Below are 19,318 nucleotides of genomic sequence, written 5' to 3' on the forward strand. Positions count from 1 at the left end.
CATTTCAAAACAAAAAAAAAAGAAGAAGAAGAAGAAAAAAATACCAGCTTGGCGTGGTGGTGCATGCCTGCAGTCTCAGCTACTTGGGAGGCTGGAGGCAGGATGATTACTTGAGCCCAAGAGTTGAGGCTGCAGTGAGCTATGACTGCACCACTGCACTCCAGCCTGGGTGACAGAGCAAGACATTTAATCTAAAATCAGGTGGGGAGGGGAACAGTTCTGGATTTAAAAGAGCCTTAAGAAGAAACAAAATAACTAAATGCAACGTATGATCTTAGATTGGATCCTGGTTTGGGCACATCCACTGTAAAGGATGCTTTGGGGACAATTAGGGAATCTGAATATGGACTGGAAACTACATGAGATGAAACAAGAAGGTGGAGATCATGATCTGAAAAAAGCAGGATACAAAGCAGTACATTCAATAAGTCTCATGTAGGTAAAGAAAATATATACTCCCCAAAAAAAGCTGGAAGGATATACACTAAGTGTAAATAGAGATCATCTCTAGGTGCTAGAATATGGTGTTTTCATTTTGTTTTGCTTTGCTTGTTTTGTTTGAGACAGGGTCTCACTCTGTCACCCAGACTGGAGTCCAGTGGCACAATCACAGCTCACTGCAGCCTCAACTTTCCAGGCTCAGGTTGAGTAGTTAAGACTACAGACATGCACCACCATGCCTGGCTAATTTTTTTAATTTTTTTGTGGAGATCAGGTTTCACCATGCTGCCCAGGCTGGTCTCAAACTCCTGGGCTCAAGTGATCCTCCTGTCTCAGCCTCCCAAAGTGCTGGGATTACAGGCATGAGTCACAGCATCCACCCTGTTTTCTTTTAAATAATAAAATATTAAGAGTTTTGGATTGGACTTTTTTTTTCTCTACATTCATCCTGTCCTCCCTATTGGAAAGTCTTCCTTTCCAAGACTACCCCTCCCCCAACCCTGCAAACTCAACACCTCTGCCTTCTCTGGGATCTTACTCCATCTACTTTCTCCCTCGTGCCTTCTGCCCAAATAGCATCTTTACTCCCGCCCTGTACAATGGCCCATTTCCCAAAGACTCTTTCTGCAGATTCTGTCACACCTTCCTGGGTTTTCAGATCCATCTCTAGCCACTCCTCCTTTCCTCATAGGACCCTCTTCATCTTCCACTCCATTAAGTTTGGGTTCCTCAGGACTGTCCTAGGTCCCTCTTCTGTCCCTCCACACACTCCCTGGTGATCTCATTCACTCCAGAGCCTATGGATTCTCTTCTAGTGTCCCTGTCTCAAAAAACACACTCCCCTCTACCCAGGAGGTACCCAGCCAAGAAACTTGGCGAACCTGGGAATCTCCCTATCCCTGTGCCCATGCCCAATCTCTCATTAAATTACCATTCTACCTCCTGATAAGCTCCTCAATCCATCACCTTACCTCTACCGACATGCCCAGCTCCAAGGTCCTGACTACCCTCTGTCCCTGGATCATGGCAAGCCCCTCTGAACTCATTTCTAGCTTCCAGCTCCAGCCCTCCAATCTCCCCGCTACTCTGCAGCAAGGGACTTTGTTCGCTTTGAGACAGGGTCTCGCTTTGTTGACCAGGCTGGAGTGCAGTGGTGCGATTTCGGCTCACTGCAAACTCCACCTCCCGGGTTCAAGCGATCCCTACCACCTCAGCCTCCCTGGTAGCTGGGACTACAGGTGTGCGCCACCACGCCCGGCTAATTTTTGTACTTTTAGTAGAGATGGGGTTTCACCCTGTTGGCCAGGCTGGTCTCTAACTCCTAACTTCAAGTGATCTGCCTGCCTCAGCCTTCCAAAGTGCTGGGATTACAGACGTAAGCCACTGCGCCAGGCCAAGAGGGACTTTCTGATTCACGAATCTAACATCACATCCCTGCTTAAATCCCCTGAGGACCCCCTCCAAGCCCCACCTCTTGCCAGGTACCTGTCCCTTCATTCTTCATCCCAGCCACACTTGACTATTCCTGGTCCCCTGCCTGCCCTCAAGGATCTCAGGCTAATGACAAAGCCAGATAAGCCGAGCCCAGTGAGCAGAACTCAGAAGCAGCTGAAACTGCCCGCAGAGTGAGGCTGTCTGTAAAAGGCAACACCAGAGCCCCAGCCTCGGAGCTGGGGAGAGGCTTCAAGCTCAGAACTACATTTTCCCCCAATCCCTCTCCCATTCCAGGGCCACCACACACCTCGGGCAGGTGGGATGTGGACATGAGTGAGTGGAGGGATGCCAAGAGGAAGGGGGCTCAGCTGGCCTTTCTCCCAGGTGCCCCCCACTGCTCAGTCCAGGGCTTCCAGCTGGCAGTTGGAGCGCTCTATATGGGTACCCTGGCAGGAGGCTGTTTTGGGGAGAGATGTGGGGAGGGGAGGGTGGAGTTGGAGGCCCAAGATGCTCACATAATATTTTGGAGGCTTCCAAAATATAACCAGGTCCTGCTAAGGCCCTCTGCAGTTACCACAGTCTCTATATGCAACTCTTGGTTGGATGAGAAGAAGCATAATCTCTTTTCCAAGAGGCCCTACTAGTCTGGGAATATGAAAGGTGCCATGGCAGTCACAAGACAGAAACTCACCTGGTGGGAAAGGAGGAGGTCCTGGGAGTACAAGCTATGCCCAGACACCCAGTCCCAGCTCCTGCTGCCTGCAGAGGCACTGGCCAGTTAACAGGGACGGGAGCCTGGGCCGACTCCACAACTGTGAGGCACATCAAGGGTGGGCTGCCCACTGTGGGATGCAGGGAGGAAGGAAGGGGAAGCCATCAGGAGACCAAAGGGGTCACACCAGGCCACAGAGCTGGCAGCCAAGTGGGGATAATCCCACCAAGTCCCTATAACCCCATGGCCTTCCTCACAGGTGTTTTTTTTTTTTTTTTTTTTTTTTTTGAGACGGAGTCTCTGTCGCCCAGGCTGGAGTGCAGTGGCACAATCTCTGCTCACTGCAACCTCCACCTCCCAGGCTCAAGCGATTCTCCTGCCTCAGCCTCCCAAGTAGCTGGGATTACAGGCATGCACCACCATGCCAGCTAATTTTTGTATTTTTAGTAGAGACAGGGTTTGACCATGTTGGCCAGGCTGGTCTCCATCTCCACAGGCTGTTCTTAAAGCCATTCCCAGGCCTGCCTCAAAGGTGGTCAGCCCTCACGCAGCTCAGGGGTGAGGGCACCAGAGTACTCACCCTTTTGTGGTAGATGGCGCTGTACTTGGCAAGGTTCTTGTCCTTGCAGCCACCCCAGCCCAAGAGAATCACCACAGGCTGCCGAGTTGCTGCCTCCTTCCCACCTGGGCTGGGGATGTTCTCTGAAACACAGATGTGGACTGTCAACACCAGAGCTGGGGTGGGGGCGGGGGTGACTGCCCAATCCAGAGCTAGCAGCACTCTGGCTGCTGCAGGCAGGGAACCAACAGGTGCCAGGCCCAGGCATCCTGCCAGCACGTGTGCACCAGCTCCCACCCCATGCTGCTCCAGCTCCTTTCTGTAGGCCTCTCAGGAGGCACCATGGGGTCACCGGACAAACCAACACAAGGGCACCTTTCTTTAGAGACTCGAAGACAGCCCAAGTGAGTGCCCTTTCACCTTCTGATCCAGGGCTCAGCCAACTACAATCCCAGGGTCAAACTGAGCCCACTGTCTATTTTTGTATGGCCTGCAAGCTAAAATAATTTTCACATTTTTAAATGGTTAAAAAAAATCAAAAGAATATTTTGTGACCCATGAAAATTATATGGAATTTAAATTTCAGTGTCCACAAATAAAGTTTTATTGAAACATGCCACACTCATTATTTACTTAGGGTCTATGGCTACTTTTACACTAAGAGCAGCAGAGTGGAGTAGTTACACCAAGATCAGGTGACTCGCACAACCTAAAATATTGACTGGCCCTTTACAGAAAAAGTTTGCCAGCCCCTGTTCTATCCATGAGCAGATGGAAGAAGAGGGTCTTTTTTGAGATGGAGTCTTGCTCTATCACCCAGGCTGGAGGGCAGTGGCACGATCTCAGCTCAGGGCAACCTTCATCTCCCGGGTTCAAGCAATTCTCCTGCCTCAGCCTCCTGAGTAGCTGGGATTACAGGCGCCCACCACCACGTGCAGGTTTTTTTTTGTTTTTTGTTTTCTGGTTTTTTTTTTTAGAGTAGAGAAGGAGTTTTGCCATGTTGGCCAGGCTGGTCTTGAACTCCTGACCTCAAGTGATCTGCTGACCTCAGCCTCCTGGGAAGAAGAAGGTCTTAAAAGGAGAAATGGATGGGACGGTGCAGGCAGGGACATGAGGCTGACTGACTCTGACCTGTACCACGCCATCTACCCCGTCCTGCCAGAGAATAATAATAGCCTATATTTATTGAGGTTTAACCCTTATAACAATACTCTAAGGCAGGTCCTCTTATTACAGATGAAGAAACTGAGGCAGAGTGAGGTTAAGGTACTTGTCTAAGCAAAGTGTAGGGCTGGGAATCTGGCCCCTGCTCCCCACCCTAAACTACTCCAGCACCATCTGTGCTGCCACCCCATCCACAGCTGGTGATATGCTAAGAGGCACAAGCCAGCCGCCGCCACCACCACCAGGGCTGCCTTTAACGAAGCCTTCCTGCAACCTTGTCAAACAGACCTCATCTCATTTCCCCTGCACAGTGAATACCCACCCCCTCAGGGGGACGTCTGTACAAGGACCGTCTGTAGCCAGTTAATCTGCCCTCCCAAAAGGGCCGGCATGCACCCTTCCAAGGACCAAGCCACTTGGCTATGCTCAGCTGCCACCCTGAAATTTATGGATGCTGGTGGTGACCTGGCAACAGTAAATTTCAAGGCTAGTTAAGAGGATGGTAAATATAAATCACTAACCTTTGGACAAAAGGAAGACAACAATTTCCTGTGGAAATTAATGTGATTGAAAAGTTCAACGTTCCTGCTCTCTAGTGGTGGTGACTCCGGCCTTCAAAGATTAACTGCCCGCAGCGGTGGGGGTCCCAGGCCTGGTTGCAACTCAGCCTGGAGCAGAAGCTGCCAAAGCCTCAGTCCCCTGCTGACACCTGCCAGCCACTTCCGGCCTCCATGGGTGCTGGCTCGGCCTCTGATGAGGGACAGTCCCACAGGTCTATCTCAAGCAGCTCCAAATATTCTCACCACTTTTCTCAGCCTAGTGTCCCCATCTTCTGCCAGATGGCTCTTCACCTGCACTGGCCTTTCTGGTGGAAAGGCCCTGGGCCTCAGTGGGATCCCAGCCCAACCTTGCTGGGTATGACTCTGCCCACGAGGCTCGGGCTGTGGCGGCCTCAGGGAGGGTAATCAGCAGCTACCATTTGAACCTGCTTTTCCATCTCCGAGACCCAGTAACTCGATTTCCAAGACCCTGTTCTGGGAGGCTCCCTTACCTCTGCAGCTCTCTGAGAACAGGTTCCCCTTCCCCTGCCTACAGGGTTTCTCCCACCTGCCACCACTGAGACACCAGCAAAGGGCTTTGGGATTTATCGCCAATACGGAGAAAGCAACCAAAGGAGGTCACATCCCCTGGCGGCCACGGGATGTCAAGGCCAGCCCCCACCAGCAGAGATGGTGCACTCCCAATTGCCAGAGTTGCAAACAGCTGCTGCTGGGCCTCCCAACTGCCCCTCCTCCTGAGGCTGGGATTTGTAACTCCATTTTGCTGGCAACCTTGGCTTTACCAACTCGGGCAGGGGCAGGAATGACTCTTCATCCTCCATGAAGGTGAAGAAACCCTCAGAATACTGGCACCCTGGACAGACTGCCTACTCCCATAGCCCAAGCTTTCTGTAATATTCTTTATTGATTTCTTTATTTTTGGAGACACGGTCTCGCTCTATTGCCCAAGCTGGAGTGCAGTGGCACAATCACAGCTCACTGCAGCCTCAACCTCCTTGGGCTCAAGCGATCCTTCTACCTCTGCCTTCTGGGTAGCTAGGACCACAGGCACGCGCCACCATGCCCGGCTCATTTAAAAACGCTTTTGTTGTTGTTGTTTGAGAAGGAGTTTCACTCTGTTGCCCAGGCTGGAGTGAGTGGCGCGATCTTGGCTCACTGCAACCTCCGCCCCCGGGGTTCAAGCGATTCCCCTGCCTCAGCCTCCTGAGTAGCTGGGATTATAGGTGCCCACCATACCTGGCTAATTTTTTTATTTTCAGTAGCGATGGGGTTTCACCACGTTGACCAAGCTGGTCTCAAACACCTGAGCTCAGGCAATCCACCCGCCTCAGCCTCCCAAAGTGCTAGATTACAGGCGTGAGCCACCGCGCCTGGTCAAAAGTAATTGCTATCGCTATTGTTATCCACTGCCACATCAGGATCATGATTCTTCCACCCTCTTGTACAAACTCCTCCCCTTTTTTTACTTATTCTGCTGGCGATATCACCCTCTTCCCATCCTGCTGCTGACATCTCCAGGCCTCTGGCAGCTAACTTTGAGGCACTGAAAACTTTGGCCCCTGGCTGGATCTCCCACTCTATTCAGACTTAACAGAATCCTGTACAACCAATCAAATACACCTTGTTCCTAAACCATTACAAACTTCTCCAGCAAAAAGTGCTAACACACACAGCATGATATGTCAGGCACTATTCTAAGCATTTTACATATCAACTCATTTATTATTCACAACACACCTGTAATCCCAGCACTCTGGGAGGCCAAAGCAGGCAGATCACTTGAGTCCAAGAGTTCAAGACCAGGTTAGTCAACATGGCGAAACCTCATCTCTACAAAAATTAGCTTGGCAAGGTGGCACATGCCTGTAGTCCCAGCTCCTCAGGGTGCTGAGGCAGGAGGATAGCTTCAGCCCAGGATATCAAGGCTGCAGTGAGCCAAGATCATGCCACTGTACTCCAGCCTGGGTGACAGAGTGAGATCCTAATATTTAAAAAAAAAAAAAAAAAAAAGCCAGGTGCAGTGGCTCATGCCTGTATGCCTCTAATCCCAGCAATTTGGGAGGCCAAGGTGGGCTAATCACCTGAGGTCAGGAGTTCGAGACCAGCCTGACCAACATGGAGAAACCTAATCTCTACTAAAAATACAAAAATTAGCCAGGCATGGTGGCGCATGCCTGTAGTCCCAGCTACTCTGGAGGCTGAGGCAGGAGAATCACTTGAACCGGGTTGGGGGGAGGTTGCAGCGAGCCGAGATCGCACCATTACACTCCAGCCTGGGCAACAAGAGCAAAACTCCATCTTTAAAAACAAAAACAAAAACAAAAAAATTGCAATACTCTTATGAGCAAGAATTCTCATTTTACAGACAAAAACCTGAGGCACATAGGAAACGGCTTGCTCAAGGTCACATAACTAACAAGCAGTGAAGCTGAAATCCAAACCCAGGTGGTCTGACTCTAAAGACCAGCTTGTATTCGCTACCCTAGCCAGCCCTCTAGCTAACAAAACCATCTCCATCACCTCAGCTGCAAACCTGCATACACGGCTACCTCCTGTACATCAAGAGACCCCATAATGACCTCATCTGCCTGCTTCTCCCAGCCACAACTTCAGTATATGCTGCATCATTTGGTCTTGCAACCATCCTAGGAGTTAGCTACTATTACTATCCCCATTTTACAGATGAGAAAACTAAAACGCAGAGAGGGGAAGTCCCTTTCCCCCAAGAGCACACAGCCAGGAAGCAGCAGAGCCAGCGCCCACTCTCCAGACCAGCGTGCTCTGCCGCCTCCACCACTGCGACCTTGCGCGTGCTCTCTGCTCTCCAGCCCACAATGCTGACGCTCCGTGTTCACGCTGTGCTAATGCCCATTCCACCTACAGAGTCAGCTCACTGCTTACTTCCAGGAAGCCTTCCTTGATGCCCTCCCCAACCCCTTCTCACCACCCCCTACCCCAAACCATCAGACTGAGAGAGGTGCCCCTCCTCTGTACTGTCACAGCACCCACCACCACACCAGTACACTTAACACACGCTGCACTGACAGTGTTCATCAGGAACAGGTGGAAGGCTACCATAAAATTCAAGGCAAGAGATGCCAAAGGCCTGAACCAGAGCAGTGGAGAGACAGATAGGGAGGGGTAGAAATGACAAGGAGAAAACAGTCACAAGAAGTCTCAAAAACATGCAATCTTTGCCAGCATGGTGGCACAAGCCTATAATCCCAGCACTTTGGGAGGCTGAGGCAGGTGGATCACCTGAGGTCAGGAGTTCAGGACCAGCCTGACCAACATGGTGAAACCCCGTCTCTACTAAATACAAAAAATTAGATGGGCGTGGTGGTGTGTGCCTGTAATCCCAGCTACTCGAGAGGCTGAGGCAGAGAATCACTTGAACCCAGGAGGCGGAGGTTGCAGTGAGCAGAGATTGCGCCACTGCACTCCAGCCAGGGCAACAAGAGCAAAACTCCATCTCAAAAAAAAAAAAAACATCCATCCTGGCTAACACGGTGAAACCCCGTCTGTACTAAAAATACAAAAACTAGCCGGGCGAGGTGGCGGGCGCCTGTAGTCCCAGCTACTCCAGAGGCTGAGGCAGGAGAATGGCCGTAAACCCGGGAGGCGGAGCTTGCAGTGAGCTGAGATCTGGCCACTGCACTCCAGTCCGGGCGACAGAGCGAGACTCTGCCTCAAAAAAAAAAAAAAAAAAAAAACTATGCAATCTTTGACTTGGTAATTCCACTTATAAGAAAGAAAAATGTTAAATCATAGAGAAGTATTCAATAATAATTAAGCAGATCACAGACAAATATAAGAGCTGAAACTACAAAACCATTAGAAGAGAACATAGGAGTAAATCTTTGGATTAGGTAGCAGTTTCATAGACATGCCACCAAAAGTACAAGGAACAAACAAACAAAAAGAGATAAATTGAGACTTCATCAAAATAAAAACTTTTTACTTCAAAGGACATAATCCAAAAAAAAGTGAAAAAAAGAAAAATCCCACAGCATGGAGAAAATATTTGCAAATCATGTATCTTATAAGGGAGTAATATCCAGAATACAGAGAAAACTCTTAAAACTCAACAGCAAAAAAGTAAACCCAACTCAAAAATGGGCAAAGGACCTGAATATATTAAGCAGGTCTTTCTCCAGAGAAGATTTACAAGTGGCCAATAAGCACATGAAAAGATGCTCAACATCATGGCCGTTAGGGAAACCAAAATCAAACCCACTCTGAGGTATCTCCTTATACCCAGGATGGCTATATGAAAAAGTCAGATAATAAACAAGTGTTGGTTGTGGATGAAACCAGGGCCCTCATACACTGCTGGTGGAAATGCATAATGGTGCAGCCACTTTGGAAAACAGTATGGCAGATCCTCAAAAAAATTAAATGTAGAGTTACCACATGACCCCACAATTTCACTCCTAGGGATATATCCAAGAGAACTAAAAATATACATCCACATGAGAACTTGCCCATGAATGTTCATAGCAGTCATAATAACCAAAGGGTGGAAACATTTCTCCTATCATCTGTGAATAGATAAGCAAAATGTGATACATCCATACAATTAAATACTATTCAGTCATAAAAAGCAATGAAGTACTAATACATGTGATAGCATGCATGAACCTTGAAAACATCACTCTAAGTGAAAGAAGTCAGATACAAAGGGCCACATATTATATGACTTCATTTATATAAAATATCAAGAATAGGCAAATCCATAGAGAATGAAAGATTAGTGGTTGCCAAGGGCTGGGGGGAGGAGGGAATGGACAGTGACTACTAACAGGAATGGGGTTTCTTTTTCAGATGATGAAAATGTTTTGGAATTAGATGGCAGTGATACTCTTACAATTCTATGAATATTCCAAAAGCCAGTGAATTGTATTTTTTTTTTTTTTTTTTGAGACAGGGTCTTGCTCTGTCACCCAGGCTGGAATGCAGTAGTGAGACCATGGCTTACTACAGCCTCAACCTCCCAGGCTCAAGCGATCCTCCCACCATAGCCTCCTGAGTGGTAAGACTATAGGCACATGGTACCACACCTGGCTAATTTTTTATTTTTTGTAGAGACAGGGTCTTACTATGCTACCCAGGCTGGTCTTGAACTCCTGGGCTCAAGCAATCCTCCCACCTTAGCCTCCCAAAGTACTGGGATTACAGGCATGAGCCACTGCGCCTGGCCAGAAGTGCACATTTCTAAAGGGTGGATTTTATGGTATATAAATTATTTCTCAATAATGCTATTATTTTTAAAAATAATAGTAATACAGTAAATGAAAACACGTTATAAAGCAATATCATAACAGAATACCCCTATACACACACATACTACACAAACACACACTTTTTTTGTTGTTGTTTTTGACGGTCTCACTCTGTCACCCAGGCTGGAGTGCAGTGGTGCGATCATGGCTCACTACAACCTCCGTCGTCTGGGTTCAAGCGATTCTCCTGCCTCAGCCTCCCTAGTAGCTGGGATTACAGGCGCCCACCATTACACCTGGCTAATTTTTGTAGTTTTAGTAGAAACAGGGTTTCACCATGTTGGCCAGGCTGGTCTCGAACTCCTGACTTCAGGTGATCTGCCCACCTCAGCCTCCCAAAGTGCTGGAATTACAGGCGTGAGTCACCGCGCCCAGCCACGTATTTTTTTATGCATAGAAAAAATACATCAAATATTAATAGCAATTATTTCTGGGATTAGAGGCAATTTCTTTTTCATGATTTTTTTCCTGTTTTCTAAAATCAGTATGTAGAACTTCTGCAATGAGAGTTAAAATATTATCTCAAATAACAGGGCAGGTGGTCCAGCAGAGTCAAAAGCAGCTGGGAAGTCAAAAAGGCCAGGGATGCCCAGAAGCCCCTCAGCAATGCGGAAGAATTCTTTTCAACCCTTGCACTTCTCGAGTACCCCACAAAACAATTTAATCTCACAAGCTCCCTGTCCTCTAGAATTTCTCAACAAGTAACACTCACACAGATAGTGCAAGAATTACAAATACATATATTGTACAACAATTCAAGTCATAAAACTCAAGCACAAATTAGATTGTGTATATCCCAGGGGCATATGGGGAAGACAAAGGAAAGGGCTGATAAGGCTTAAGGGTCTGCTGCACAACATGTACTTTTTTATTTGGAAGCCGGAATGAAAATAAAAACTATGTTATCTTTTCAAAATGCAAAAAAGCCGGGCACCATGGCTCACGCCTGCAATCTCAGCACTTTGGGTGGCCGAGGCGGGCGGATCACGAGGTCAGGAGACCATCCTGGCGAACACTGTGAAATCCTGTCTCTACCAAAAATACAAAAAATTAGCCGGGCGTGGTGGCGGGAGCCTGTAGTCCCAGCTACTCCAGAGGCTGAGGCAGGAGAATGGCATGAACCCGGGAGGTGGAGTTTGCAGTGAGCTGAGACTGCACCACTGCACTCCAGCCTGGGCGACAGAACAAGATTCCCTCTCAAAAATAAAATAAAATGCAAAAAATTAAAAGATTCTTAATTTTCTCTACTGAGTATTTCTCTACCCAGAAATACTTTCTAGTGTCTCACAGTTCCTATACTTAAACCACATTTTTTTCTTCTTTGAGACAAGGTCTTTCTGTGTTGCCCAGGCTGGAGGGCAATGGCACAGTCATGGCTCACTGCAGCCTCAACCTTTCAGGCTCAGGTAATCCTCTTACCTCAGCCTCCCAAGTAGCTGGGACTATAGGCAAGTACCACCATGCTCAGCTAATTTTTGTATTATTTTGCAGAGACAGGGTTTGGCCATGTTGCCCGGGCTGGTCTTAAAACTCTTGGGCTCAAGCAATCCACCCTCCTCGGCCTCCCAAAGTGTTGGAATTACAGGCATGAGCCACTGCACCCAGCCAAATTACTTTATTTTTTATTTACTTTTTAAAAGAAGAGCAGAGTAGCATAGTATCTAAGAGTACATACTGTGCAAAATCATCTCAGTTCAAATCTCTGCCTCTGCCACTTAATAACTATGACACAGACCTTAATCAAGTTCTCTAAGCTTCAATTTCCTTATCTGTGAAATGGGGATAATGATACAAAGAATTAAATAAGATAATAGCTATAGAGGGCTTAGCATGGTGCCTGGCAGAAGGAAAGAGTTCAATAAATTGAAATTATTACTTCACGAGTAATGCATACTCACTGTAGAAAAAGTAGAAAATGAGTATCTAATAAAATTGGAATCATATTGTTTGTAATCTGCTTTCTTCCGTTCGGCAATATATTGTGAACATTTTTCCCTGTCAGTTTATATATTTCTACACCATTACTTTTAGTGGCTTCAGAGAGGCTATAGAATGTTTCATAATTTATGGTGACCAAATCTCCCATTATTGGATATGATGCTGTTTCCAATTTTTTGCTGTTATAAAAATACTTTAATGGACACTCCTTTCTTTGTGCATGTCCCTAATTATTTCCTAGAAATGGCATCATATTCAGGCAGCCCCTCCTAATGGCAACTGAAATCTCGACATGCACAAGCTCTGGAGTAAGGCTCTTAACCTGAGATCTGGAATTACTTTGGGTAAGACACTTTACCTCCCCACGAGCGTCTGTTCTTCATCTGTAAAACAGGATTAAGGGTTCTCCCTACTTCACAAGGTGGTTGTGAGGATTAATAAAATAATGGAAGGAGCTCCTGGTGGGCCTGGCATGTGGATAGAACATGGTTAACAGTGTAAGTACCACAGACACTCAGAGAGAAAGAGGCCTGTGAAGAGGCCTGGATCTCAAATCCAGGGTCTAGTACAGCACCGGCACCTGGCATAGAGCAGACACTTGGAAAGGGTTCTTTTTTTTTTTTTTTTTTTTTGAGACAAAGTTTCGCTCTTGTTGCCCAGGCTGGAGTGCAGTAGCATAATCTTGGCTCACCACAATCTCCGCCTCCTGGGTTCAAGCGAGTCCTCCTGAGTAGCTGGGATTACAGGTATGCACCACCATGCCCGGCTAATTTTGAATTTTTAGTAGAGACAGGGTTGCTCCATATTGGTCAGGCTGGTCTCCAACTCCTGATCTCAAGTGATCCACCCACTTCGCCCTCCCAATGTGCTGGGATTACAGGCGTGACCCACCACGCCTGGCCAGAAAGGGTTCTTATCTAGAGGTGAAAGAAAAGACATAATGATTCCAAAAATAAACACAACTCTTCTGTATTAAAAAAAAAAAAAAAAAAAAAAAGGCCTTTGGGGTCCTTGCAGACAAGCCAAGGATCAAATCCCAAATGACTTCGCCTGGGTCTTTGACATCTGTCCATCATGACAGTTCTTCAGGTTTTCATCTCATTCTCCACCCATAAAAGCACAGCACAGCCTCCTGTCAGGCCCCTTTTCCCTCCGGCCACTTGCTGTCCCCCCTCAGGGCTTTACTTCTGGACTTTCTCCCATCTAAGTTCCAAGCAGACCTGACACTGCTTAGCTTCTGGATCAGCATGTTCAAGGTGGTATGGCCGTGGACTTGACTTCCGCACTTTCTGCTGCTCATCGGGGGTCCGTGAGCCCTCCTGAAGCTTCAGGTCCAGCTTGGGCAGCTCTTCTCCAGGAAGCCTCCCCCACCACAGGGCCCACCATGGTGGTCCAGACCCTTTAGCACTGTTTCCTCGGTGCCCGTGACGACTTCCTGAGGGTTAAGATGATGTCTATATTTCTTTGATCTCAGTCAGTGGTGAGCAAAAAAGGCATACAGTAAAACCTGGGGAGCAAAAGTCCCCTCACATCCGCTCTCTGTGATCCCCTTAAGACCTTCTGTTTACTCTAAGAGCAAAATGTTTGTCCCAGGCCCAGGCCCCAGCCCCATTAACTCTATGAATGAATTACTTTTTTATGTTTACTGAACATGAGAGCCACATGGTGCCTTTAGAAGGCTGCCAGCCTACGAGCAAGTCACAGAGGGGATCTAGGTGGGACTTAGCTGACCATTCTCTGGATGGGAGGAGGGGTGGCATGGCCTGGGCCTGGGATGTCAGAGCAGCTCTGGCTTGGGCCTACAGTGCTGCCAAGTGATTCCATTCAGCTCACTTGGCACCTCATCCCTCCCAGGCCCTGGTGACAGTGAGTGAAGCCATCAAAAACACAACAACAGGAAAATACAGTGCTTATGGGAGCCCCAGGAGAGACCCCTTCCAGATGAAATGAAGTAAGAGAGGGTATGCCTGGGAAAAAGAGAGGGAAGGCAGATTCTGGGTCAAAGGACCAGCTTTAGCAAAGGCCTGGGCAGACGACCATCAGCATGGGCAGCCATAGGTACTAGCTGGTAGGATTTCCAACAGGAGGATTTTGGGCTGCCAAGCTGGATCTACAAAGCCCAGGGCTCTGAATGACCCCAGATCTGCAGCTGCCTTCCAGCTAGCTAATGTGCCAGCATCAGCTTCTCTGTCAGCTCACAGCAGTGATGGGTTCTGTGGTTTTGATTTTCAAATACAGGGGAAAACTAATTTCAGGCCAGGCGCAGTGGCTCATACCTGTAATCGTAGCACTTTGGGAGGTTGCGATAGGAGGACTGCTTGAGCCCAGGAGTTTCAAACCGGTCTGGGCAACCTAGTAAGACTGTCTCCATCTACAAAAATGAAAAATTTTTTTAAACTGAAAAAAAGAAAAGTTTTTAAAGGCTGGGCACAGTGGCTCACGCCTGTAATCCCAGCACTTTGGGAGGCTGAGGCGGGTGGATCACCTGAGGTCAGGAGTTCAAGACCAGCCTAACCAATATGGTGAAACCCTGTCTCTATTAAAACTACAAAAATTAGCCAGGTGGGGTGGCATGTGCCTGTAGTCCCAGCTACTTGGGAGGCTGAGACAGGAGAATTGCCTGAACCTGGGAGGCGGAGGTTGCAGTGAGCTGAGATCGCGCCACTGCACTCCAGCCTGGGTGACAGAGGGAGACTCATCTCAAAAACAAAAAGTTTTTAAAAAGTAATTTCAGAAACTAAATATGACTGTCCTACACACTTCTCCGTCATTAAACAGTAATTGCAAAAGACAGACAATCTCTGGGCTCCAAAAGACTGTCACTCTATGAGGCCATGTTGGCCTGGAGGGAAGCTCTACAGATAGGAAGCAAACGGATTCAGGGGACCACAGTGTCGTGATCTCCTTCTGAGGGGTTTGACAACCTCTAGCTCACCTCTGGAGCATGCACTGTGAGAGGCAAGGACGATGAATTAAAGCCAGTCAGGAGGAGCAATATGGAGAAGAAACAACTGAAGGCCTTGGAGGTGTTTCCCTTGGAGGAAATGTGAAGGCACAAAGCCAACCTCTTGAAGAGAGGAAGCGAGATTCCTTGCTCTGTATCGTTCCTACTACAATGCTCCAGCCCTGCAGTCAGCACATCATTTTGAAACCACCTGCTTATAAATTCACTCCACTCCCCAAAACCTCAGCTCCTTGGGCGTGTGAGCCACTTCTGAGGTGCCAACAACAATCCCATGGCCAGGACACAGCAAATGCTGAACTGAGAGCGGAAATGACAGGAAGGCCTGCTGTGGCTCAAGCAAGGGAAGTGCTTTCTAACAATCCCAGCTGCCTCCAACAGGCTAGGATGTTTGGGCAGAAGCATCCCCTCAGGGAACGGTCGGCTAGCAGTGCAATGCACTCATGCCAACAGAGGGATGCAGGACAAAACAGCCCCTGAGATTTCTTCCAATTCTAAGACGCAGCCTCCTGGAACAGCAAAGGGAGACATAGGATTGTGCCCCTGCACTCTGGCCTGGGTGACAGGGGAGACTCTATCTCTTAAAAAAAAAAAAGAAAGGGGGGCAGAGGGGGAACCATAGGGGAAGCAGTGCAATGGCAGCACCCGCACTGTGCCAGGGACACACATCCAAACGCTACCTCGTAACCCCTGCAATCCCACGAGGAGGTAGGCACTAGTGCTGTTCCCATTTCACAGTGGAGGAATCTGAGGCTCGGGGAGGTTCAATAACTTGCCAAAGACATATAACTAGTAGGACGTGGCGCTGAAATGCGAACCAGGACCACCAGGCTGCCCTCCTGGCCGTGCAGAAGGCAGCTCCAGCCCTTCGCTGCTGAAAGCACTCCAAAGGAAAAAATATTAACTGACTTCATGGCTTGTTGAGGCCAAAACATGTCCGAAGTATTTTTACATCTATAAACCCAAAAGTGCTAAGCCAACAGCTCCAGCTCTAGGGGAAAACAGCTGGTCTGGGGCCATCTGTTCTGTGGGAGCCTAAGGGCTGCCCTCTCCTAGACTCCAACCAAAGAACATGAGATGCTACAGGAGGGGTCTGGGAAGGTCTGAAGGAGCTAAATTTTATGGAGAGCAGAGTATAAGATCAAACCTTTGCATTAGGAAGATCACTGTGGTAGCAATTTAAGAGGCTGGGCTGCAGGCAGTCAGACAGGAGGCGTGAAGGCGATGCTGGACTAATGCAGGTGAGGGAAACGCTGGCCTCAGGCTGATCATACTTCAAGGCCCTTCCGCCAGAATTCCCAGAGAGACCAAACTTTCCACTCTCTGGGCCCCGATCTACTCACACTGTCATGGACGCGGGCCTGCTGTCAAGCCTACTAATTTTGTGGAGCCTCCTACATGTCTTTCTTTAACGTAAGGAGAGAAACAATGCTATGGTAAATGCCAATTACTGAACTCACTCCATGCCAGGCCCTTTACACAATCTCCAGATGGCCCCAACAGCCCTGTGAGGAAGGTTACTATCCCTATCCCCGTTTCGCAGAGGAGGAAACTTAAGTTTAGAGAAGGTAGCTTACCAAAGGTCATCCAGCTCCTAAAGGAAGGAGTCAGGATTTCTGTCGAGTTCTACCTGACGGCAGAGACTGCACTGTTAACCACTGCCAAGAAGAGTGGAGAGGGACGGCTAAGGGTTCTGAGTCCTGGGCTTCTGCGAGGACCGGTGACCCCGCGAGGCTCCCCTTCCACGCCTTCGGGAAAATAATAAGTGATACCCCCAGCCACAACCGCCGAAGAAAGGCTAGATGTGGGAAGCCCAATCCCAAACAAAGGAATCAGGAGGGATCCAGCTTTCGGCAGCCTTCATTTATGATAAGTGATTAAAGGGCATGGACCTGAGCACCCCGGACAGGAAAGACAAAAAAAAAAGGGTCCCAAGCGAGCAGCTGACTTGGGGCAGAGGCGGGGCTCGCCAGGGAGGAACACTCTGGGGCGGGGCTTACGAGGGGAGGGGCTCTCTGAGCCTCTCCAAGTCTAGGACCTGCCAGACCCTATGAGGGGGCGGCCCGCGGGAGGGCGGGGCCGCATGAGGGGCGGGGCTACAGCTGCGCTCGCAACCCACGGATTCATGAGGTCACCTCCCCGCGCCCGGACCCAACCCTCATTCCATACTCTGGCTCCAGCAGGGTTGATCTGGGATCTCGATGGTGTAGTCCAGCTCTGCCGAGGCCATGGTGAAGGCGCCGGCCCCGAGCACGGGCCTCCAGCCGGAACTCTAGCTTGCGCACCCTTGCCTCACCCGGGCGCCTCCTGGGCGCCGCCCAATCACCACACACCTCCCCCGACACGGCCCAATCCCTGCGCCGCGCTCTGTGACCTCCCGCCTTAGCAACCACCAAGTCTGTTCCAGAGCCTCTCGCCTCACCCCACTAGCTCGGCCCTAGCAACCGTGCCCCGCCCCTATTACTGGCCCGCAGCCATTGGCTAACTCGCTTGATCTGGATCAGGTATTGGTCAGCCGGGGCGCCGGTCAGGAAAAGTCCGCACCCTCTTATGTAGGTGAGAGGAGGCTGGAGACTTGCTGTATTCTGGGAATGGGCAGGGTCACTCGTCCGAACAGAGTCCTATCCTACGCGGCGGAAGCGTGTGCCCTTTGACTTGCATCGTCTAGCTACCTCTGCCATCCTCTACCAGCCGCAGCTCCGAGGGCTGGAGGTAGAAAACCGTACAAAACGGCCTAGGGGGCGCGTGCCGACCCAACTTCCACCCAGTGGGGTTGAGGCATATTCTGGATGGATGGATGGATGGATGGATGGATGGATGGATGGATGGATGGATGGATGGGAGGCAGTCTTCAGTTGATGACTTCAGAGAATGCCCTGTTGATAGGATCAACCGAGGAGCTGGGAGTGCAACTTTCCTGCATTTATCTATATTTACATACTGTGTGCCAGTATATTTACATACTATGTGCCAGAGACTGGGGGGGCTAAATAAGGTTCCTTAGGCCCTAGTGAGGATCAAGCTTTGACCCTCTCTCTCCCATGTCTTAATGGGAGAAGGAGAGAAACCATGCACGAAGCAACTCTGATTCTGCATGTGAGATAAATACTACAGAAGAGTAAGGATTTGAGGAGCTCATAATCAGAGAAGGGGCATTTCTGGCAGTGTGATTGGCTCTTGAGCTGGGTCTTGAAAGACTTTTAGAGATAGGGAGGGGGAAAGACTCTGTATGCCAGGCTTGGTGGCTCAAACTCGTAATCCCAGCACTTTGGAAGCCCAAGACGGGAGAATGGCTTGAAGGGGTTCAAGACCAGCCTGGGCAACATAGTGAGACCTTCATGTCTACAAAATAAAATTTTTTTAAATTAGCCAGGCATGGTAGCTTATGCCTGAAGTCCCAGCTACTTGGAAAGCTGAGGTGGGAGGATCACTTGAGTCAGGAAGGTCAAAGCTGCAGTGAGCTATGATTGTGCCACTGCACTCCAGCTTGGGTGACAGAGTGAGACCCTGTCTCAAAAAACAAAACAGAGTCCGGTGTGGTGGCTCACGCCTGAAATCCCAGCACTTTGGGAGGCTGAGGCGGGCAGATCACTTCAGGTCAGGAGTTCAAGACCAGCTTGGCCAACATGGCAAAACCCCATCTCTACTAAAAATACAAAAATTAGCTGGGCATGGTGGTGGGCACCTGTAATCCCAGCTACTTGGGAGGCTGAGGCAGGAGAATGGCTTGAACCCTGGAGATAGAGGTGGCAGTGAGCCGAGATTGCGCCACTGCACTCCAGCCTGGGTGACGGAGTAAGACTCCATCTCAAAAACAAAAAAAGACTTCCTTCAGGAGCTCAAAGAGGTGAATGTGCCAGAAATTACATGAAGCATCCTCTAGCCAGGCTAGAGACTCATGTGAGGGGAACCTTAGAAAAATAGTTAGACCCAGATCCTGGAGAGTCTTCAATGCCAAGCTCAGCTTTGTGCTTACAGGTAGATCTTGCTGATGGTAAAAATTTTCCAATGCATTTTACACCCATGAGCACAAGGGCTTAGACTTTATCATTAAGATGGCAGGGAGTCATTGCAGGGCTTTAAGCAGGGGAGTAACAATCACATTTGTGTCTAGAAAGATTAGTGCAGGGGGCCGGGCAAGGTGGCTCATGCCTGCAATCCCACCACTTTGGGAGGCCAAGGCAGGCAGATCACCTGAAGTCAGGAGTTTGAGACCAGCCTGGCCAACATGGCGAACCCCCGTCTCTACTGAAAATACAAAAATTA

At 49.0% G+C, this 19,318-nt stretch overlaps 2 protein-coding genes across 6 annotated transcripts in view; one reads left to right on the forward strand and one right to left on the reverse strand.

Annotated features, from left to right (window-relative positions):
- TMEM53 (transmembrane protein 53) overlaps positions 1-17,498 on the reverse strand; it is a 21,136-nt gene extending 3,638 nt beyond the window's left edge. For 2 of the 5 annotated variants that reach the window (XM_011946063.1, XM_011946055.1), the window contains exons 1-2: positions 17,222-17,376; positions 3,168-3,289 (exon numbers count right to left, since the gene is read on the reverse strand). In XM_011946063.1, coding sequence (XP_011801453.1) covers positions 3,168-3,289; positions 17,222-17,282 — 183 coding nt within the window. In that variant the 5' untranslated portion in view covers positions 17,283-17,376. Of the gene's footprint in view, positions 1-3,167; positions 3,290-16,629; positions 17,011-17,221 lie in introns of those variants that run through there. The other 3 variants (XM_011946046.1, XM_011946073.1, XM_011946082.1) reach the window with 3 other exon arrangements.
- Positions 17,499-17,612: 114 nt separating this feature from the next.
- The window catches only part of LOC105515345 (chromosome unknown open reading frame, human C1orf228), a 56,163-nt gene continuing 54,457 nt past the window's right edge, over positions 17,613-19,318 (forward strand). Inside the window, exon 1 of the mRNA XM_011947143.1 lies at positions 17,613-17,764. The gene's annotated coding sequence lies outside the window, so the exon portion shown is untranslated. The remainder of the gene's footprint in view (positions 17,765-19,318) is intronic.

The sequence above is a fragment of the Colobus angolensis genome, unplaced genomic scaffold, assembly GCF_000951035.1.
Source record: "Colobus angolensis palliatus isolate OR3802 unplaced genomic scaffold, Cang.pa_1.0 Scaffold106, whole genome shotgun sequence".
NCBI lineage: Eukaryota > Metazoa > Chordata > Mammalia > Primates > Cercopithecidae > Colobus > Colobus angolensis.